General features: G+C 35.8%; 1 protein-coding gene across 2 annotated transcripts in view; it reads left to right on the top strand.

Annotated features, from left to right (window-relative positions):
* The window catches only part of Braf (B-Raf proto-oncogene, serine/threonine kinase), a 133,166-nt gene that overhangs the window by 55,136 nt on the left and 53,544 nt on the right, over positions 1-24,486 (top strand). For both annotated transcript variants that reach the window (XM_055602028.1, XM_055602029.1), the window contains exons 4-8: positions 10,106-10,209; positions 11,375-11,477; positions 14,922-15,070; positions 15,995-16,111; positions 23,645-23,804. In XM_055602028.1, coding sequence (XP_055458003.1) covers positions 10,106-10,209; positions 11,375-11,477; positions 14,922-15,070; positions 15,995-16,111; positions 23,645-23,804 — 633 coding nt within the window. The remainder of the gene's footprint in view (positions 1-10,105; positions 10,210-11,374; positions 11,478-14,921; positions 15,071-15,994; positions 16,112-23,644; positions 23,805-24,486) is intronic.

Below are 24,486 nucleotides of genomic sequence, written 5' to 3'. Positions count from 1 at the left end.
TATATATTTATGTATATAAATTACATACATATATATGTAATTTACATATATACATATATATACATTTACATATATATATACATATATATATACATGTATATATATATGGGGGATTGTTATATCTATGTGGGGGTATGAGGACATGAGTGTGGGTGCCCAGAGTCCAGAAAAGATGTTAGATCCCTAGGGCATGGAGCTATAGGTAGTTTTAAGTCACCTGATGTGGATGCTGGGAACTGAACTCTGTCCTCTAAAAAAGTGTTCTTAACTACTGGGCCATCTCTACAACCGTATATGGTTGCTTTTAACATGACTAAGAGACTCACAAATAAGCTGAAATCAAAGTAGTTTTTATTTGTTTTCCCTGTGAGACAGCAGAAATTCAAAGTGCAATTGGTGTTTTTCAGTGTTCCAAAATTCCCTTTGACTTTTAAAATAATGTTACTATAAAGGCATTTTTCCCTAGAATCTAGAATTCCTATGTTAATGATTAAATGAGGAACTAGCAGAGTTGCCAAGGACCCACATATGGATTTTGATCTTACTTAGAAAGTACTGTTTTAAATACTGTCAAGAGTGCATTTTTACACACATTCCCTGCCCTTCCAGAAAGGGTCGATTGTGATAAAGCAGACTTGGGATTATTTACTTTTTGTGCAGAATAAGCTCAATTTACAAAAAGAAAATCAGTTTTTTTCTCTCCCTTCTCCTTAAAGGAGGAAGATGATATAAGATTATTTGCAAGTGGAAATTTTATCTCTGAAATTTAAAAAGTTTATAGATACCCATTCCATCTCCAGCTTGGTTTTGTTTTGGTTTGGTTTGGTTTTTTGTTTTGTTTTGATTTTTGTTTTTTTGTTTTTGTTTTGTTTTTCACCTATACTCGTGAGCAGAAAATAGAAAACTTTGGAGTGGGAGAGATGGCTCAGTAGTTGAAAGCACTGGCTGCTTTTGAAGAGAACCCTGGTTCTGTTTCTAGCACCCACTTGGCAGCCCACAGCTGTCTGTAATTCAGTTCCATGGAACCCATTATTCTCTTACGGAACTGTAGACACTGCTTGCATGTGATACACACACGTGATGACATGCAGGCAGGCAAAATACCCATAAGGACAATTTTTAAATGAATATTTTTAAAAACAATATGAAAGGGGTTTAGGGTATTGGTTTCACAATAACATGAATATTAACCTCATTGAGCAGTTAACATTTAAAAGTAATTAAGATAAGTCTTTGTTATGTGAATACTTTAATACATTTTAAAAGGTACAGTATGGTAATTATGCACAGTTTATATACTACTAGCACAGACCTAGCCATTTACTCTGAAGTGTTTTTCCAAGCTTGAAAAAGAAAGATTTGTAAATAAGTGTTGCTTTGTTGTTCTATTTCTCATAACCAGGTAAATTGTTAAAAGTGGTTCCTGGTGTACAAACCTGTAATCCTAGCATTTGGGACACTGAGCAGGTAAATCAGGGCACTTTAAGGGCAACCCAATTTATATATAAAGTTCTGGGTTAGCTTGAGCCAACAGAATGACACCCCATTTCAAAAAAATTTTTTTCTAAGCTAAAAACAAATGTCAAGGATATTTTACAACAAATTGTGATATATCTATACAAAGGACACAGTTTAATAGAAAAAAGAGTTACTGGTATTCTCAATATCTAACAGATGAATCTCAAGAAAAGTATGGTGTAGAAAAGAAGGCAGACAAAAATGGATACATACTTTGTAATTCCATTTATATCAAATGTACTCTTGGCCATATGTGATGGTGATCGCATATAATCCCAGTGTTTGGGAGATAGTTGCTGGAGGATTAGGAGTTCAAAGTCATCCTTGGCTACATAGTTAATTTTTAAAAACAAAGGCAAATTCATCTACATAGTTAATTTTTAAAAACAAAGGCAAATTCATCTACAGTGACAGAAAGATGTTTAGTATTTGTCTAAGGCATAGGTCTAGGGAAGGAAGGACATGTTACATTAAAGTACGAGGAAACTTGAAGAAAGTGATGTATATGTTCATTGTTGTAAATACGCTAATTGTTTTAGTTAGGATTTCTATTTCTGTAGAAATTAGGCCAAAGCAAGTTGGGTAGGAAAAGAGTTTATTTTGTTTACACTTCCACATCACTGTTCATAATCAAAGAAGTCAGGACAGGAACTCAATCAAGACAAGAACCTGGAAGACATATGCACAGGCAATGGAAAGCTTCTGCATACTGGCTTGCCCCCATGGCTTGATGAGCCTGCTTTCGTATAGAACTCAGGCCCACTAGCCAGAATTGGCACCACCTATGATTTACTGGGGCCTGCTATGTCCATCACTAAATAAAGAAAATGCCCTGCAGGCTTGCTTGCCTACAGCCCAGTGTTACTGAGGCATTTTTGTAATTGAAGTTCTCTCCTCTCAGGTGACTCTAGCTTGTGTAAAGGTGACGGAGAAACTAGCCAGGACTGTATATGCATGATTATGTACATATATTGGGTACATAACTATGTATAAAATTGCGTACTCCACATCATTGCAGTTAGTATATGTCATTTATCCCTCATCTTATTTTTGCTTTTTATTGTGAACCTATAAGAATGAGGTAGTCATATTCTGGTTTGATTGTATTATTTCTTTAGATGCTTATTTATATTCTAATGGGGGATGTAGATTTGGGTGGGTGGGGAAGTGGGAAAGAGCTGGGGGAGGGGAACTGAAATCAGAATATATTGTATGAAAAAATTTATTTTCAGTAAAAAGCAAAGAATGCTGGTAGTCCTAGAAATATATGAAATAGGCTTTAAGGGAAACAATTAAGGACAAGGGGAGTTGTATTAAAAAGGAGTTTCACATAACAATTGTACTAACTACTGTATTTAAATGTTTCTCTGTCAGTTTTTTTTTAAGATGGGGTCTCAAAATGGTTCTCTATAGCCCATGCTGATCTTGCTACCTCTGCTGTCCTCAAGTGCAGAGGTATAGCCCAGCATGCCAAGCCTAGATTTCATTCTTAATATAAAATTACAGGTAGGCCACACACACACCAATTAAAGAATACATACTCTTTTTTAGGAAACGCAGAGTCTTTATTATATATTTAGCAACAAGGGATATCCAAAAATATAAATTCTCTGACCATACTACAATTAAAATAGAAATGAATTGACCATAGTAAAGCATGGTTTTAGAATTTGCAGTCTTTTCTCAGCATAGATCAAAAAATTTCTAAGAAAAATTAGAAAGTATTTATATGAATAATGAAATTACCACACTTTAGAAATTATGTAGGATATAAAAAAGCAAATAAAATTTACATCTTAATAATTTATATGCATATTTGAAAGACCTGAATATGAATGAGAAATAAGATGAAGATAAAAGTAATGTTAATAAGCATAATAATGTTCTAAATACTGTACAATATCGATTTTTTTTAATTGCATGCAATAAATTGCAGTACATAAAGCATTGCTGCACAGGTTTGAGCTTGAAGATTGGTGATCACATCCCCAGAACTCTTGTAAAAGGCTGTGCAGGTGTTGTGGCTGCCTGTATTTTCAGCACTCAGGAGATGAAAAATGGATCCCTGGTGCAAACTTACTAGCTAGACCAGCAGGAATCCTCATCCTGTCTCTCATTTTTGCAAATTACCTTCAAAATTGCTTCAAAAAATTAATATGATTAGTGATTAAGAAAGGCATTCAACATCAACTTTGGGCCTCCACAAAAATGTGTGACCACGACATGAGCATACTTTACACACAGATACACAGACACACAAAATTGCTTTGACTAGGGCTGAGACAGTAATGCAATTGGAATGTTTGCCTATTATAATCCCTGAGTTTGACATCTAGTACTACTTAATGTAAATAAAATAAGAGTGCATAACTGGAAGTATAAAATTAGAAACAAAATGGATTTTTGGGTCTGAGATATTTATAGCTCAGTGGTAGAGCTTTTACCTAGCATGTGTAAGTCTCTAGATTCAATTTTTAGCAAAAGATACCACGCATACACATATGCGCGCATGCTCTCTCTCTCACACACACACATACGTTTTCCAAAGCAAATAAAAAAGAAGTAAAAAATTCTAATAAGCCTTGGAGAACATGAAGGTAAAAGGAGCTTCTTTTGGGGGAGGGGTACAGGGGAGTGAGAGGGTGAAGTTGCTGATGGAGATAATCAAGACATATTTGTATACTTGTATGAAATTGTCAGAGAATAAAATATTTTTTTAATGTAAAAAATCTTATAGCTGCTGAAAATTCTCTTTGATTCTGCAACTGGGGCCCTAGAAATTGGACTCTAACATTTGCATCATAAAGGCATTTAGTTTTGTCTGATGTCAACATTGTTATATGTACATGATGTCATAAAAGATGAGAACCCAGGAGTGGATAGACATGAGAAAGTATATACCATTTCAAGAAAGAATGTTGTAAAACTGGAGGAACGCAAAGACTACATTATAAAAAGATAAATATGGGGCTGGAGGCATGGCTCAGGGGTTAAGAGCACTGGCTGCTCTTCCATAGGACCTGGGTTCAATTCCCAGCACCCGCATGACAACTCACAACTGTCTGTAACACCAGTTCAAGGGACTGACATGTTCACAATAATGCATATAAAATTAAATTTAAAAAGAAGATGAATATATAGGGAAAATTAATAAAAGTTTATCCTCATGAGGTATGAGCTTTGGGTTTTCTGAGGATCAGGAGTTTATTGTAGTCTATGAGAAGTTGCTTTTTACATCAGACAGTTTGATTGTTAATTGGGTTGATTATTTTCTTCATTTTCATGCATGTACTTTGAGCATATTTCTCTTACAGTCCACTTCTCAACTTGTTTGGGATGTGCGGGTAGGTGGGTGATGTTCATGTGTGTACACATGCACATGTGGGCATGCATGTGGAGGCCAGAGGATAGCCTGAGGTTATTGTCAGGAGTCATTTAGCTTGCATTTCCAAATGGGGTCGCTCACTGGGCTGGAACTCAGCATGCAGGGTAAGCTGGCTGGCTAGCAAGCACTAGAGATCCACTTTCCCTGCCCTCCCGTGCTGGGATTAATTACATGCACATGCCACCACATCCCAGTTTGTTAATTATTTACACAGGGTCTCTGTATAGCCCTGGCTGTCCTGGAACTCACTATGGAGAGCACGCTAGCCTCAACTCTCAGAGATCACTGCCTCTGCTTCCTAGAGTGCTTAAGACTAAAGGGGTGTGCCACCACACCTGGCTCACTTTCTAACTTTTTTACATGCGCTCTCACATTCAGCCCAGGTCATCATGCTTGTGGGGCAAACACTTTACTAACCGAGCTCTTTCCCCAGCCTTTGAATACTTTTGGAAGGAAGTCAGTGCAGGAGCTCAAGGCAAGAAGCGGAGGTAAGAATGGAAGCAGAGGTCATGAAAAAACACTGTTTGCTCGTTTGCTTATCCCATCCATGACCACTTAACCCAATGTGGCACCACCTCCAATGAGCTAGGCCCTCCCACATCAAGATTAATCAAGAAATGGCCCCATTTCAGGGTATTTTCTCAGTTAAGATTTTTCTTTTCCCAGATAGCTCTGTATCTGGTGTCAAGAAAAACGGCCTGCATACTGTGGAGTCTCAGTTGTTTTTAACTCAACCAATCCTCTTGCCAAAATGACATACTTTGGAGTGGCTTGTTCTGATCTGTAGAACCACTTTTTACAATGTTTATAAATATTTATTTTACAGGCAAAAATCCTGCAAAATATTTAAATTGTAGAGTACAAGTCATAGACTATATCCTGGACTACATAAAATTCTGTCTCAAGAAAACAATATAGGTCCTTTGTGAGTTTTCTCTTTTAGATATTTGGAAAGGTCTAAATACTTGGAAAAGTATTAAGAACTATATATTACGTAGCTCCTAATCCACTACAATCAATAAGTATTAGATTTTGTTATTATTTTCTTCATATTCATACACAAATTATATCCTCTTATCAGTCACATTCTCTTTTTGAACATCCAAGTCCCCACTAGAAACAACCCTGTAATAAATGTGGAGCACATTCAGTCACATTTTACTACATACATATGGCTGTGAATATTTTGTTTTTTTAATTGATAAAGTAGAATTATGCCATATGTATGCAATGGTCAGGATTTTATTCAGAATTTTTATTTCAAGGTGTATTTTATTTGTTAATAAAAGCAATTTTTATTCATTCCATTGAATTGTTATCAGCTATTCCATTTTTGCTTATCCTTCCTCTGATAGACACCTGTTGTTGTTAATGTTATAATAACAGCAAACAGTGTTAAGAAAACTACCTTTACACAGGACTAAGAACAATTCCTAGGGATGGAAAATACACATGTAATTCAAAGTTACTTTTAAATTTGGGGTTTATTTTTATTTTTATTTTTGTATATGTGAGCCCACATGAGTTTATTATACCGCATGTATTAAGAGCCCAAGGAAGAGAGTTCTAGGTTCCCCAGAACTAGAACTACAGGTGGTTATGGGCCACCACATGAATGCTGGGAACAGAACCCAATAAGTCCTCTTAACTGCTGAGCCATCTCTCCAGCTCCTAAAAAGGGTTTTGTATCTAAAACTTCTAAATTAATTTTAGGATCTTTTTCGCTATGTAATACAACTTACCTTTCTGGTTTACTCAGTAATTAAGAGTACTGCCTAACACCTAGTATATGTCCTATACCTGATCTTTAAAAGAACAAGTTTTTGGATTTACTTTACCTTGAGATTTGGGACCACACATACCTATTAAGTAGATATCAGTCCTAATTGTATCTAAGATAAATGAAAGACAAACAAATAAGCCAAGACTGAATGCTCAAAAATCATGCCCTGGGCTGGTGAGATGGCTCAGTGGGTGTTAAAGGTGCTTCCTGCATGTCTGGTGAGCTGATTTTAATTTTTTTTGGATTCTCATGGTAAAAAGCAAGAAGCTACTTTCAAAAGTATTTCTCTGAACTCCACACTGCACTCGTGCCCACCTACAACACATCGTGGAAAAATGAAAACCTATGAATAAGTGAATGTAATTGAAAACTAAAACAATACCCTGTTTGTATCTCTGAACTAAGAACTGTTTGTGCAATAGAGAAAAATAAGGCAAAGGTGTTCTGATTTTAGCCATTCAGGTGGTAAGTAATAGTAGAAACTTAAATTCTCACCATTACACCTAAGTAGGCTTAATGAAGTAGGTTGAGAATAAAAGGATATTAATAAATGGAATGAATGCTGCAGCCACAGAAAATGTTCTCCCTCTATATTTTTGGCCACAGTAAAACAAAAACCTAAGATGTACAGATGACGGAATGTTTTTGTAGGCTATTTTTTTGCCTAGCAATTTCCAGTTTGTAAAACTACTCTATGTGCTCTCATTTGCTCTCATAGCAAGTTTATAAGGTCAGGTGCTATGTGCAGCACTGTAGAACCAGGGCATTCTTGGTTCCTCCAAAGCTCTAAGCTTTTCTAACAATGAAAGAAGGGCTTTTCTTGTTAACTGATTAACCTGTTTAGATTTTATTAGAACCACAATTTAGCAGTAAAAGATACAACCTTAATAAATCCTGTTGGCCCTGGTTCTTTGCAAGTTAAATTCGGCTTGTGAGGAGGCACTTAAATTCAAACATTACTTTAGGGTATAAGGATCCTCTTCTTACTTTAGTAAGCCTGTGTTGTAAGCATTGTATATCACAGTTTTTCCTAAAAACGATGTGACTGGTCTAACAGCTGAAAAAGGCTCAACATCAATATTAATTACCATAAAATCAAAAAGTTATGTCTTAGTCGGGGTTTTCTATTGCTGTGATGAACCACCGTGACCAGAAGCGACTTGGAGAGGAAAGGATTTACTTGGCTTTTTACTTCCACATCAGCGTTCATCACTGAAGGATGTCGGGGCAGGAACCTGGAGGTGGGAGCTGATGCAGAAGCCACGGAGGGGTGCTGCTTACTGGCTTATTCCTCATGATTTGCTCAGTCGGCTTTCTTACACAACCCAGGGCCACCAGCCCAGGGATGGGTGCCAGGCCATCTCCCATCAATTACTAATTAAGAAAATGCTGTACAGGCTTGCCTTCAGTTCAGTCTTTTTTTTTTTTTAATCAAAAAAAATTTTTTAATTCATTTATGTATTTTTAATGTATGAGTACTCTGTTTGCATGTATCCCTGCATGCCAGAAGAGGGCATTAGATCCTTTATTATAGATGGTTGTGAACCACTATGTAGTTTCTGGGAATTGAACTCAGGACCAGAGCAGCCAGTTTTCTTAGCAGGTGAGCCATCTCACCAGCCAATTCAGTCTTACAGAAGCATTTTCTTCAGTTGAAGTTCCCTTCTCTCAGATGATTACAGCTTGTGTTAGGCTGACATAAAACTAACCAGCATAAACTGTGTATTTAAAATTGTGGTTAACTCTACATATTCGTTTGCATATGGATTCTATGCCAGTGTTTAAGGGCTAGCTGTATCATGTTTACATATACCACAGGCTTGCCTTTGCACTACCCAGCCAACCATAGCACATGTTTGTAACCCAGAGTGCTGGGAAACAGGAAGCACAGGAATGCAGAGTAATTCTTAGGTGCATAATGAGTTTTGAGGCCAGGCGGGGCTCCATGAGATGCCATCTCAAAAAGAAAACAAACAAACAAACAAATAAATAAATAAATAAATAAATAAATAAATAAATTACACTGTAAAGGTACTAACAAAATAAGTAATTCAGTGTATAACATTTCTCATGTCCAACCAAATTTTAAAGTGTCTCCTTAAAGTTTTGCACATAACGTTGAGTATAGATTTTAAACATGTGCAAAAGTAACGAATTCTCATGGATTCTTAATCAATGGGCATTTCAATTAGGGTTTTTTGATGATAAAGTTTGAACATGACTGTTTTGTTCAAGTGTGCATTTTTCTGTGGTAAATACATATTTAGACAAGTATATATGTTGTTGTTGGCTTGGTAACATGAACTCATGGCTGACACCCGTGTAACTGAGGCCTGTTTTCCAAACATGCACACATGCACCTCTTCCCTGCCAGACCCGTTCCAGTGTTCACTGGGTTTAGGAGCTCTAAACTTCGCGTTAAGTACTCTCCTGGGAAACCATCTGAAACAAAAAGCACATAAATTTAGAAAATAGAGCAACAAGTAGGCTTTGACTAGAACACAGATTCATATTCTGAAAACAGGTAAACTGTCAACTTTGTTGAACCTTAGCTAGGACAGACAGTACATGAATAAGTTTTTCACTGATCTTCATGTATCCATAAAAGCAATAAAGGACCAAGCAGTGGTGGCACACACTTTTAATCCCAGCACTCGGGAGGCAGAGGCAGGTGGATCTCTGGGAGTTAGAGGCCAGCCTCATCTACAGAGCCAAAGCCGTTTCCCAGAGACACCCTGTCTCGAAAAACAGACAAACAACAAAGCAATAAAGGTATTTCTGTTTTCTAGTGAGTAGACAAATGCACACGTACATTCTCCACAGACAATGAGGATTAACTGTATAAATCTAGTTCCATCCTGAATACTTAATAAGAGCCTATACTCTTATGACAAATTTGAGATAGGGCCTCATTTTATTACCTTGTCTGGCCTGGAATTCACAGAGATAGCCCTCCTGCGTTTGCCTGCCAAGTGCTAGGACTAAAGTCATGCACCATCATGCTTGGCCTTAATCAATTGTTCTTTAAGTTGGTAAAATTATAGTAGCTTGCTGTGATTTCCTTTGACTAGTAAGTAAATTATAGACATGATACTGTATTTGGCCCAAGGAAGTCATGATATTTTAAAGGTGTTAAAAGGTATATATCTGTGAGTTTTTTAAACTTTTTTAAAGATTTATTTATTTTTATGTGCATTGGTGTTTTGTGTACACGTATGTCTGTGTGGTGTCAGCTGGAACTGCAGTTTCAGGCAGTTGTGAGCTGCCATGTAGGTACCTGGAAAGCCAGGTACTCTGGAAGAGCAGCCAGTGCTCTTAACTGCGGAGCTACCACTCCAGCCCTAACTGACTTGAGTTTCAAGAAATAATTTGAAAGAAAACCTCCTTCCCTTTACCACTTACATGCATTTATATCATAGGTACCAGCACGTTGTGGTGTTACAGTTCGAGACAGTTTGAAGAAGGCACTGATGATGAGAGGCCTCATCCCAGAGTGCTGTGCTGTCTACAGAATTCAGGATGGGTATGGTTTGTATGTGTTGTGTAATTTTCTTTGAAAAGAAATTAGACATAAAACTTTGAGTTTGTTTTATAGTATTTATCCAAATCTTGGGAACTGAAAATTAACTCAGGAACTGGAGACACTAGCCACCCTTCTAGAGGACCTGGGTTCAATTCTCAGCTCCCACATTGGCATCTCCTAGCCATCTGTAACTCCAGTTCCAGGAGATCTAAAACGCTAATATGTTTCCTCAGGCATGCATGAGGTGTACAGGTTTATTTGCAGGCAAAACACCCATACACATTAAGAAGAGAGAAAGAAATTATTTTTTACTAAAAGATTTAGAGTATCAACTTTAAAATATTGTACTAATAGTACTAATACTACTCTTGAAGAAATCTTCAAGGCCGTTGATAATTTGTGTGCTTTTGTAGTATTTATTCGTTATTCGAGTTTATAATTTCTATAATTTGTGAATCATTAGAACAGTAGTTCTTAACCTAGGGGTTGAACAAAGCTTTCACAGGGTGTCCTAAGACCACTGGAAAACACAGGTATTTATTTACAGTGTAGTTTTTAACAGTAGCAAAATTATAGTTATGGGTAACAATAAAAATAAATTTTTTGCCACCACAACATGAGGCACTGTATTAAACCGTTGTAGCATTTGGAAGGATGTGATTTATTTAGATAATGTTCATTTCTACAGTTTTCCTATTAAATACAAGCTCAATAGTTCCGTAAGAAGTCTATCAAAATTTGTTTCATATTGAAGCATTGTTTTTTCATAAAGTAAATTCTTCCCAGATGGTTGTTTTAATCTGCATTTTGAGGTATGTTGTTCCTTGAATGCTCTTTTTCTCTATTGGTAGATAAGACCATACTTTTTTGTTGTTTGTTTGTTTGTTTGTTTTTTCAACCTCAGGAACAATTCAGTTTTGACTGTTGTAGGTTTTACAGGACTGACTTAAGAGTAAATATATTTACACTGTTCTTTGTCTAAGAGAAATACATTTATTAGAGTTAAGCTTTTTTTTAACGCTTAAATTTCTAATGATGTAAATGCGGGGAGCCAAACCTCCTTAGTATTAGGTCTCCTGTAGCTATTTTCATATATTAGCATAATGTTTATATGTATTTTGTGGTGCGATAATCAAGGAAGCTTTTTGCCTACATTTTTTTTCAGAGAGAAGAAGCCAATTGGTTGGGACACTGATATTTCCTGGCTTACTGGGGAGGAGCTGCACGTAGAAGTGCTAGAGAATGTTCCACTTACAACACACAACTTTGTATGTACCTTTTCATATTTAAGTTGTAAAAAATGGTCACTTTGGTTGGTTTGGTTGGTTGGTTTTTCGAGAAAGGGTTTTTCCTGTATAGCTTTGGCTCTCTAGGAACTTACTCTGTAGACCAGGGTAGCCTCCAAATCACAGAGATCTGCCTGCCTCTATCTCCTGAGTGCTGGGATTAAAGGCATGCACCACCACTGCCTGGTGGTCAATTTATTTTTAATTTTTTGTTGTTGTTGTTAATTTAGGGAATATGAAAAACAGATAATTTTGTGATTGATAATTTTTCTAAGTTCTGTTCTTTAAGATCTTGTATTTAAAGACTTTAATATTTAATAAAAATAAACATTTTTAATATTTATTCTTTTTATATGGTTTTTAAATTATGTACTGCGTCTCTTAAAAGAAAAAGAAGTAAGCCGCCTGGCACATAGCTTTAATCCCAGCACTCAGGAGGCAAAGGCAGATTGTTCTCTTTGAGTTCAAGGCTAGCCTGGTGTACATAGTAAGTTCCAGGATGGCCAGGACTACACAGAGAAATTCTGTCTCGAAAAATACAAACAAATGAAACAAAATAAAAGAACAAAAATTAGTATGATGTAAAAGTACATCTAGTAAAGTGAAATTTTCGTAGAAGTCATTATTTGTGTAGATTAGAAGACTGTATAATTTTCTGTATACACAAAATGTATGGCAGTGTGTTTCTCTTAATTACTTCCCACTCCTGTCTCTTTCTTAGGTAAAAATTGGGTTCATACTGTGTGCTTTTTTTTTTTTTTTTTTAATTTTATCACCAATAGGATTTGTGGGCATTATTCTGTTTCAGTATACCTAGTTTTTTTCTTGTAACGATTGCCCAGTAGCCCATAAGAATAGAAATCTGGTGTCTTTCCTCTGTTAGTAGAAATGTAAATTTTTATTTTTACAAAATGTTACGTACACAGTTAGACTTCCTATATCTCAACACACATGTTGCTCTGAAAAATAAGGTAACGGATGGAAAAGTAGGGTAGTTGGGTGCTGAGCTCTCCTTGTGACTTTTTCTTGTGTTTTTTTGAATTTGGTAAAACCTAGCTTAAGTTGTCAGCAGTGTGCAATGACCTCTTAAACACTCCACCCCCAACTTACTACACATCTTTAGATATGCTTAGATTCTGCTTTAGACTGAGCATAAGCTATGGCCCAGAAGAAATGATAGATCTTTTAGGGTTCATCTTTATTCACAAAGGTATCTTTCGGATACAAGGTTTGCATAAAATCCATGCTCAAATGCATACCCACTATCTTTTCCCCTTAGATGTTCTCCTTTCTTCTCTATTTCCCTTCTTTTCCCCCACCCCCGACACGTGTGTGTGTGTGTATAAAACAACCAGATATACATAAGTACTAGGTAGGAAGAAGAGTACTAGGTAGGCAAATGAAGGATATTCAAGACTTCATTAAACAACAAATTATCTGTGAGTGAGGATTTGAATGGTTGGCAAAAAAGTCAGATGGTATTCGTGTGTTTGTGTGCAGACTTTATTTTTCTGAGATAATGTTAGCAGTACTAAAGATTGTTAGTTTGGCAATTAAATATCAAAGGAAGTATTTTTTCATTTGTGTATAATCACAGGCAAATGGAAAAGGAAGAAGCTAGAAACAAGCATTTGCTTTTTTTCACATGCTTTCTCAAGTGATGAGGAAACCAGAGAAAGCAGATCCCACAATGTAAAGGTTCTTGAAAGGCCAGATTATATGCCAGACTATAATTTTCAGTAACTGTTCATTGAATGAATATTTTTTTGAAAATGAGCTGGCTATGGTGGCACACACACCTTAATTCTAACACTGGGAAGCAGTGATAGGCAGATGACTGGAACCTGAAAGACAGCCTGGAAGGTCAAAAAAAAAAAAAAAAAAAGAAAAGAAAAAGTTTGAGAGCAGATGTGGTTTTCCATACCTGGAATCCTGTACCTGGGAGTCAGAAGCAAGAGGCTGCTTGAAAGTTCAAGACCATTTAAATAGAAAGGGAGATGTAAATTAAATGTATCATAAAAAGCATTTATATGTAGTAAAGGATGTAAAATTCTAAGTTATGTTTGAGTAAGTACTGCTATATAAATTCAGGTATATATTGAATCATAATAAGAGTACATTTATTATTTATTGATTGTGAAAACACAACAAGAATGAAGTCATCCTTGCTATCAGCATTCTGAAATAATAATTGTTAAGAGTTCTGTTACATATTTTTTCTGCCTCTTATGGCAGCACATACACATTGTATATAATTTTGGAAAGAGTTCCCTTAGTATATTGAAGTTTTTTAAATCCGAATTATACATCAAAAGTCACTGATAATTTTTTAAAGACTTTTCAACATTTATTTTGTTTCATAAAGAAGTTTATCTGAAATCATAGACTAAAAATAAGTCCATAGCAGACATTCTTCCAGAGGTGTCTTAACAATATGTTAAAGTTTGAGGGGAGAGGTTTCCTTTCCCACTATCCAAATTTTAGAGCTAAACTTTTAAGAAGTTGCTGCGTTCACCTGGTGGTGGTGGCAGCACACTCCTTTATTCCCAGCACTCAGGGAGGCAGAGGCAGGTGGATCTCTGTGAGTTCCAGGATGGCCAGGGCTACACAGAGAAACCCTATCTTGAAAAAAACAAAGTTGCTGAATTCAACAATAATATATTAACATATCCTGTGTTACAAACAGTTCAGTTCATAATTCTGTGATCATACAAAATAATCCCCACTACATGTTAGTAAAACAGTACATTTCATGAAGCTATTGATAATTTTTAATAGTTTCTGTTAAGCTTTTAGGTATTTATTTTCATATTACTAGATAATCTTTTGCCATGATTTGTTGCTTTATCAACTTTAAGCATATACTGGTTGCTGATTCTACAAGCGTTATAACCATCTTTTTTTCCTTTTGCATCTTGCTTGCTAACTATGAAAGTTTAAATAAATGTTTCTTGTGCTGTCAGCACTAGCAACCATTTTTTTTAACTTCTCTCTTTGTGTAGTAATTAAATGATAACTTTGGTTTTCTTCCCTTTTGTCTCTGTCTCTTTTTCTATTTTCACTTTTTTACGTTGTTAAACTTAAAATTATTCTTTTTAATTCATATTTTTAAATTATTTTTAAGAATTTTATGCGAGTCCCTTTAAGTGCTGCTTGTTGACTACTAGAGATTAGGTAATTTATGAGACTAAATTCTTTTATTTGTTATATTGTCTTGATTTCTGGGTTAGGATGAGATAGGATTTCAGTTCCCCTGGTTTCTAATGTTTTATTTTGGTGTGTGACTTTTTATGATATAAATAGTAAAAATTTATAGTAAAGTATAGTATAGTAAAAATTGTTATTTTAATTTAGAGAGTAAATGTGTTGGTTTATAAAAAGGATTCTTGCAAGTAATTGAAACCCTTTATGATTTTTCACTTGCAGGTACGGAAAACTTTTTTCACCCTAGCTTTTTGTGACTTTTGTCGAAAGCTGCTTTTCCAGGGTTTCCGCTGTCAAACATGTGGTTATAAGTTTCACCAGCGTTGTAGTACAGAGGTTCCACTGATGTGTGTTAATTATGACCAACTTGAGTAAGTAATCCACAAAGAACCTCTTTGCTACTACTTTATAGTTAAATTTTCATCATGTGAAATTACCATGCTTTGAAAATCATGAGGGATGTTGTGCCCAATGCAGTTGTTACAGAATTTTTAAACTAACAAATAATACAGGCAGCTCTTTTCTCCTAGACAAGTGGGCACTGGGCCTGCTGCGCATGAAGTACATTCCATGCTCCTACTAGTCCTTAGAGATCACATTTATACACGTTAGGGCTGGTTACAGAATAGTGTTTCAAGTAAGTTGATACTATATTTTTGGACAGGGAATCTGATTCCGCAATCCATTTTAACATTTCTATTACTCTTCTTCCTTCACTCTTCACCCCTGCTCGCCTGTTGTCTTACCTCTAGCCGTTTCCATTTATTTAAGGGAGTAGTTACACGTGATTTATTTACTTCTTTCTAAAATACTTTTTTTCTTTATTCTGTATTATGCCTAATAGATTGCTGCTGTTGAAATGGTATATGACATTAAAATAAATCATAATACCACATCCAACTTAGCAGCTACTCAGGAGGCAGAGGTGGGTGGATCAAGGCCAGCCTGGTCTACACACAGAATTCATCTCAGAAAAAACAAAAAGGATAATAGTCTAACTTACTACTAGGTATTTTTTCTTCTAATTTCTAAACCACACAGTATGAATTTTTTCTAATATATAGAAATTGACTAAAAGAACAGTTAGTTTTAGATCTGAGCTTGCCTTTGAAAGTATAATATAATTTTTTAAAAAGAAACCTTTACACAAAAATATCCTTGAATTTTAACAGTTGTTTCTGAAAGTAAAACTTGATCCCATATTTTCTCATTTACCTCTGTGTTCTCGTGTCTTGAAGCTTCTGGGTTTTGCACAAGTTAGGTTTGTTTTGTTTTGTTTTGTTTTTGCCTCACAGTTTGCTGTTTGTCTCCAAGTTCTTTGAGCATCACCCAGTACCACAGGAGGAGGCCTCCTTAGCAGAGACTGCTCTGACATCCGGATCCCATTCTGCACCCCCCTCAGACTCTATTGGGTATGATTTGATTCCTGCTGTTTAATGACATGCTATCTGAACTGCCTTCCTTTGGATCTTTTTGATAATTAGTCCTTTTCAATACTGAAACTGTTTAAATTACAGATATTTTTCTCTAGTAATGTGTTTTACACATTCAAGCATTCAAGCATTTGCATGCATTTGGTACTGAATTGGATTAAAAGCCTGGTATGGTGACTCACACCTTTAATCCCAGCAGTTGGCAGGCAGAAGCAGGCAGGTCTCTATGAGTTGGAGGCTGCCTTGGTAAACATAGTGGGTTATTGTCTCAAAAAACTAAAACGCACACACACAGTCAGTCAGTCAGGTAGTGGCAATAAAGCTAGTGTAGACTGTGTTTTAAGATCAGTTGTGAAAAAAAGCAGCATAAAATTTTTATGCTCTGCCTTTTTACTTTTTGTTTTTTTTTTTTTTGTTTTTTGAAATAAGAGTTTTTCTGGGTTAACTGCCCTGGCTGTCTAAGACCTTACTTTATAGACCAGGCTGGCATTAAACTCACAGAGATCCACCTGCCTCTGCCTCAAGTGCTAGGATTAAAAGAATACACCACCACTGCCCCGCTTTTTTTTCCAGGGGAGGGTTATGAGGGGTTGTTTGGTTTGTTTTGGATTTTGGTTATGCTCTGCCTTTTAATCAACTTTTTCGCAGGTAATGTTATGACTTCTACTTAAAAAACATTAACATAACGAGTTGATGACTTTTTAAAAATACAAACCATAATAGAGAATATTAAACATAAATATTTTATATTTATAGAATGTAAGAAGGTAAAATGTATTCGAGAAAGCTTAATGGGCATGTAATTTGAACTGGTCTTTGAGCTGGTGTTAGAGTCCAGAGAAGAAAGCAGGTTTGTGATGCTAGTCACAAAGCATATGTAAATTTTAAAGTCGTGTGTGTGAGTGTGGTGTGATGCACACCTTTAGAATACCAGCATTTAGGAAACTAAACAGAAAGGTGGTGAGTTTGAGCCTAACCTTTGCTATATAGTGAGACCATAATCTCAAAAAAACAACAAAAAACAAAACAAAAAAAAAAAAAACATAAAAGGAAAAGTGCCATATGTGAGAACAGGTAGTAGAGAATCTTGACATTTAGGCTGGTATTTACTTGAGATATGACGATGTGGAAGAATAAAGGTCTTCAAACAAGTTACAAATGTGATAAAATAAATGATTTTAAAGGGAAAATTCACTTAGCTGTGAAATGCAGATGGACAGGGGAAAGCCTAAGGTGAAGAAGACCTATACTTCAGGGTAAGCTGTATACAAAGGAAGGATATACATAAAGCACAAAAGAAGTAGTAATAGTACTGTCAGTTTAGGAGGGAAAGCAAGAATTTACTTTAAAATTATCTCCAAGGCAAGTGAATAAATTGTAATAAATAAAAAATAATAAAATAAAAATAAATATCTCCAAGGCATTATATTTGTATTAGAAAAAGATATGCTAATTTAAGTTTGCTTTTGAATATTTTTTGCATAGGTCTGTTACTCTTTCCCCATTTTAATTAAGACAACATTATTTATGCTGTGTCTGGAAGTATATAGTTTGAAAAAGAAAAGTTTCACTGGGCAGTTGTGGTGCACACCTTTAATCCCAGCACTCGGGAGGCAGAGATATATGGATCTTGGTGAGTTTGAAGACAGTCTGGTCTATAGGACAGACTGTTCCAGGACAGACGGGGCTACACAGAGGAACCCCATCTCAGGAAAAAAGAAAGACAGAAAGAAATACAAACATTCTGACCTAGAATATTTCAAAATGTTTAGGTATTTGTTTTACTATTACCTTCTCCCTTCTATTCTTCACAATATGTTATTTCTTTAGACTTTAAAAATGCGTTCATAGGGGCTGGAGAGAGGTGTCCGTGGTTAAAAGCACTATCTGCTCTTCCAAAGGACCTGGGTTCAATTCCCAGTACCCACATGGCAGCTCACAACTTCTGACACCTTCACACTAATGCACATAAAATAAAATCAAATTAATCATTAAAAAAAGCTTGTCTTCTGTAAAACAAAAATGCATTCATTTATTTACTTATTTTGTGGGCACTGATATGAAGATGTTTGTGCAAGTGTTACATACCATGGTACATGTGTAGAGGTAAGAAAAAATACTTTCTGGAGTCCTTTCTCTCCTTCCACTGTGGAACCAGGGATCGAACTCAGGTGGTCAGTATTTCATGACAATCACACACACAGCCATTTGCCTACCCCTTATTTTTTTTTTTTAGACTTATACCTTAAGGTATAAGTTGATACCTACATCTTATAAGTTGGTACAGTAAGTTGATACTTTTAATAGACCTGCAGTTTTTATTAAGCCAACCTTCCTGAGGTCTCACAGGTTTAAAGTGTATCAAAGTAATTTTTTTCTAGGAGTGATGGCTCTTTTGTATAACCTCAGCATTTGGTAGGCTGAGGCAGGACGACCGCCATGAACTTGAGGTCAGCCCAGGCCAGAGTGAGACTCATCTCAAAAGTAAATTGGAGGGTTGGTATGCAGCTCAGTCAGTAGAGTGTTCGTCTTGCACACACAAAGCCCTGAGTTTTATGCCAGTACCTGGGGCCTAGAAAGATGAGAATCAGAAGTTCAAGATCATCCTCACGACAGCCTGAGATACGTGAGACCCTGTTTGTATAGGGGAGGGAGGCTAGAGGGTTGGCTCAGCAGTTAAGCTGTTCGAGAAAGTTCAAATTCTAACACTCATATAACAGCCCAGGCATAGTTCCATAGAGTCAGGAGAATTGCAGGCATGGCTGACTTGCAATGTACTTGAAAGGATTTGATTTCCAGGATCGAGAGACCCTTCCTCAAATAAGACAGAAAGTAATAGAGAAGGCCACCTGATGTCCTTCTTTGTGTTCTGATGTGCACATATCACTTCTCCCACACACAAAATTGGGGATATGTGTGAGATGAGATGGCTCAGTAGGTAAAAGTGCTTGCCATAAGTAAATTTGACAAAGGCAGAATATGGTATTCTGCAATCCTAGCACTCTTACAACAGGTGAGAGAAAGAAGCAAGAACATCAGCAAAAATCAGCAGTACTGTCCGCAGCACAGCAGTACCATCTCTCACGAATAAGTTGGAAGAGAACTAACTCCAGAAATGTTCTCTTGCCTCCATGTGAGCATCATGGCATGCACACACCTGCAAACATGTAACAACAACAACAATAATAATGATTCTAAATATAAAACATTTTATTTTAAATGTTATCACTATAAAATGTAACAACTATGTAATGTCAGATTATAATAGTTTATTTTCTCTGCCATTAGTTGTATGTTTTTTTTACACAATCAAATCAAACTGTTGTTTGGGATTTTAATTAATCCTTTGACTATGGACCTAAAGACCTGTGATACTTATCTAATGGCAGGTTCCAGCTCTGTTACAGAGTTGCAGAGCATAATAAAATTAGCTTGGCTTCTGAAGGGTCATAATAGTAACCATACAGTTTGTCTTCTGGTGAAGGAATGCTGTTTTAAAATGAAGAAAACCTTTGCCTCTGCCACATGTGTTCTTTTCTTAACCAGATTGAAATGGATTCTGGTCTTGAAAGATGTGCATCCTTCTTTGCAAATTAATTTCCTAATGTTTTCGTGTCGCTGTAAAATTGCCATTGTAAAGACAGAAGCCAGTTAGTCAGGATTCTCTAGAAGAACAGAACTTATTCTACTGAATTTATAGAGTGGGGGGGGGGGGGTGTCTAGACCAACAATGGCTGTCTCATAATGGAATGTCCAATAGTCAAGTAGTAGTTCAGTCCAGGAGGCGGGATATTCCAACTGGTCTTCAGTATACACGAGAATCTTGAAGAAGTAGGCTCTAATGCAAAGGAAGGAATGAACTTGCTCGTGAAAGCAAGCTTCCTTCTTCCATGTTCTTTTATTTAGGCTGCCAGCAGAAGGTGTGGCCTAAATTAAAGGTGGATCTTCCCATCTCAGATCTGTATTCAAGGTCTATTTTTCTACCTCAAAGACCCAGGTTAGAATAGGTCTTACTACTTCAAATGGTTTAATTAAGAGATAGCTCAGAGGTTAAGCACACTGGCTGTTTTTACAAAGGTCCTGAGGGCAATTGTCAGCAACTGCATTGTGGGTCACAACCATCTATAATGAGATCTGGTGCCCTCTTCTGGCATGCAGGCACACATGCAGGCAGAATATTTTATAAATAATAAATCTCTTTTTTTTTTTTTTTTTTTTGAGATAGGGTTTCTTCTCTGTGTAGTCTTGGCTGTTCTGGACTGACTTTGTAGACCAGGCTGGCCTTGAACTCAAAGAGATCCACCTGCCTCTGCCTCCCAAGTGCTGTGATTACAGCTATGCACCACTATACCCGGCTAAATGAATCTTTAAAAAGAAAGAAAGAAATCTCTCATAGGTGTACCTAGCCATTTGAGTTTTACTTAATGTCAGATGTAGTCAAGTTGACAACCAAAAATAGCCATTATATGGTCAATATCTCAATATTGCATTTGTTACTAGTCCTGACAACTCTTAGAACTGTCCTGAAACAAGTATGGGCATACCAAGAAATTCTGGAAAATTAATGCATTGCCCAGTGCAGAACACAAAGAGAATTACTTTTGTTTTGTTCATCACTGAACTGAGTCACTTTGCTTCAAAAATTTTATGTAGTCTAACCAACAACTGAAGCCCAAACTATTGGCAATTTTTTAAAGAGTGTTAGAATTAAAATTTTGTTTATTTTTAACTTTAAAATAAAATTGTGGCGGGATCAGTACAAAGCGTATACCACTGGGAAAAAGCCAATTAGAAGATAACCAAGGTTCTTCACAAGTTAGTTATACATTTTCTTGCTTCAAGGAAAGATTCCACAGTATGCAAATGCAATTTTTTCAGTTCTCTAAAATGATGAGAATTAGTAATATACTGGTTCAAATTAAATTAAAACTCAGAAGAGACTAAATGAGAATATACCTGTTGCCTAATCCAGACTTGTGCTGTGCATGCCCCCACTCTTCTTTGAGAAGATACTAATGAGAATCCAACTTAATATTAGAGGATTGTTTTGTTAAGCATTAAATTAAGATGTCATGCAGGTTGGTGTAATAATGAAATATTGTCCACAATTACTATATACTTGCCTTTAAGACTAAAAAAGTTAACTTTGAACTTAGGCACACCTTCACTCTCCAAATGGTATTAATATATCACTTTGATTTTTGTGGAACAGGCCCTCATCTTTTACCATAATAAATGCAGGGTTTTGTTTCTTCCTTGTTTCTGATCACTGTCCTTTGTAAACAGTTCCTGTTTGTTATCCAGTACATGTTTCCATCATAGTCCTTACTGAGGGAGCTCCAGCAATGATGCATTGCCTTCCTGCCTATGCTGGGTCACATATTAATTATTCCATTCTCTACAGTTCTGGTTGATTCATGCTTTCCCAATTTTTAGTTCTGAATTAAAGGGTACCATTATCCTAAGACTCTAAGTAGGGCAACAGTTTGTACTTCTCAATACTTATTAACAAATAGCTATTTGAAAATTTCTTAGCAAAGGCTACATTTGGGTTTATAAAGCAAGAATAAGAATAGTTTTTGACACAAACTGAGAATTTTTTGATAACCAGATGAAACATGATAAACATAACTTTCCCAAAATCCAGTTCTATTAATTGTAATTGGGCTTCTGCCCAGTTCCTTGGTGAATAATGTTTTTTCCTGTTCATTTCTAAACAAACTCATATAGTTAATATGAACCATTTAATATTCCCAGTTCTTTTAGTGAATGTTTTTTTCCTAATCATTTCTAAACAGACCCATGTAGTTAATATGAACCCACAAAAGTAAATTTATTTCCTTACTCTTATCATGTGCTTCAGATTCTGATGACACACTTTATTCAGAGGCTTTTTGTCATTCTTGAGTTTTCCTTCCCAAATTTTTATTCTACCCTTTTCTATTACCTTTTAAATTTTTTTATTATGTTTATTTAATATGTGTGTATGCTCATGCCAAGGCGCATGTGTGGAAGTCAGAAGACAGCTTTGGAATAAGGGTTCCTTCCACCATCTGGGGCCCAGGGATCAAGCCCAGGTCATGAGGCTTAGTAGCAAGCATCTTTTTATCCACTGAATGATCTCACTGGTTCCTCCTATTTTATTTTCTTAGCATTTTTTTTAGAATTTTGTTTCTTGACTATCTTTCTGTTATTCTATTCTAGTGTAATAACACTTAAATAATGGTTAATTTTTATAATATGGAGTAAAATGGTGACCAGCATGTGAAAAGACCTTGATCTGTTAGACCATCCGTGGCCAGTAGAAGTTTAGTCTGAGCCTTACTATATCCTCCCCCAAGTAGTAACCACTTCCCTGCTCCTGAGAATCTTTCCTGAAGGTCCACAGTCTTTACAGGGATTTATAAACTAGCCTCAGATTTCCAGTGTTCTTCATGCCAGACTCTTTAGTCTAGCAAGCATAGATTTTAGTATCTATAGAAAAAAAAAGTTAATTAGTTAATTAAAAAGCCATTCTGTAACCTATTAGAGTATTACAATCAAAATAATCTTTGGGCTGGGAAGATGGCACAGTAGCTAATGTGCTGTGCTTATTATACAAGCATGAAGACATGAGTTTGGATCCCATTGCCCACTTAAGAAGTTGGCTTGTCTGACACCTGTGACCCCAGTGCTGGGAAGACAGAGACCAGATTTTTTTTTTCCTTTGGTGGCCAGCCAGTCTAACCAATTATAAATTGTAGGTTCAGTGAGAAGACCCTGTCTCAAAGAAGAAGGTAGAAAGGAAGGCACCTGCCACAGGCCTCTGGCTTCCGTGTGCATCTCACAACCACACACCTGATTTTTTTTTTTTCAGTCTTTTTTTTTTTTTTTTTTTTTTTTTTGGTCTCTGGTGTTAATAATTAAACATAAAAAAAATTTAAATGAAAAGATAATTGTCACCATACAGATTAACTTCTGAAATTTTGGAAATGATCTTTTGATATTATAGAAATTTCATTCAACACTGGCATTAATCAGCAGTTAAATCTTTGGGGTCCTGAAATGTACAGGTATATTCCCAGAACTATTTGTAACTTCCTAACTACTTTCTTAAAATTTTCATTTGAGTAGTTTCAGATTATGAGAAATAATGTTTAAGAAACAAAGCATATTTTATCTAGTTAGTTTCTACCTGGAACATTTTATTTCTATATATAATTTTAAAGGATAAGAGCTTCTACTGATTAACCCCAGGTAATTTCTAGCCACTTGTAGATTCCTCTGGAGTTTTCTGGATCAGAATCATTGTTTTTATTGATAGTCCCTGGAAGGTCTGCTTTTGAGCAAGCTTTGGCAGTCCTAGTTGTAGGTATGTTTTTTAAACTAATTCTTCTTGTAAAGCCATTACTGCTGATATTTTGTTTCCTTAAAGCTTATTTTAAATACAAAAATTTTACAATTTTCATATTAAATATTATTACTAATATTAATCCCCCAAATCTTATCTTCCCAATGACTTGGTTTTTCCAGGCCCCAAATCCTCACCAGTCCATCTCCTTCAAAATCCATTCCAATTCCACAGCCCTTCCGACCAGCAGATGAAGATCATCGAAACCAGTTTGGGCAACGAGACCGGTCCTCATCAGCTCCCAACGTTCACATAAACACAATTGAACCTGTCAATATTGATGTAAGTACTAGTGTTGTTAGAACTACGCAGTTCAGGTGTGTTTGTTTGGTTTTCTGTTTTACTTTTAATACACATTGGAAGTAAATGTCACTTCTCATTTATCATTTAAAAGCAAGGTCATGAATTATAGATCCAAAAAGTCTATCAACCTCTCTGATTATATTAAGTACTTCACTATTGCCAAGTTGCAGTTAGTCTCATTTTTCTCTACGACATATCTGCAAAAGTTGTAAATTAAAATGATCTTATTTTTATTTTAATTTAATAATTTGAATATAAGAATTAAGAGAAGTCCTTGAGGGAATTTATGAATCTTCTAAGATTTTTGTGCAATGTGTTAATGACTTTAAAAAAATTTATATTTGTTCTGTCCTAAGTTTGGCATTATAACCAATAAAAACAATTCTGTGTTTATGTTTAAAATCTTGTAATTGGAGCTGTAACTTAAATTTTATTAACTTTTGAAATACTTTATAATAAATTTTAATTTAATTACCAAAATAAATCACAAGTAAAGGATTATAAAATTAGACTTTCGTCCTACTTTTTATTACATTTTTCCCCATGTATTTTGGAGAGTAAGTTCATGTAAGTGGCTTTTCCCCCAGTATCATTTTTAACTAAGGCCTTTCTCTCTCTGTGTAGACCTGAATGCACAGGAAGAGAGAAATGGGAAAGGGAG

This window comes from Psammomys obesus, unplaced genomic scaffold (assembly GCF_907164565.1).
Source record: "Psammomys obesus unplaced genomic scaffold, mPsaObe1.curated_primary_1811, whole genome shotgun sequence".
Lineage (NCBI taxonomy): Eukaryota > Metazoa > Chordata > Mammalia > Rodentia > Muridae > Psammomys > Psammomys obesus.
Note: the sequence above shows the minus strand (reverse complement) of the source record. Positions and strands in the feature narration are given on the sequence as shown.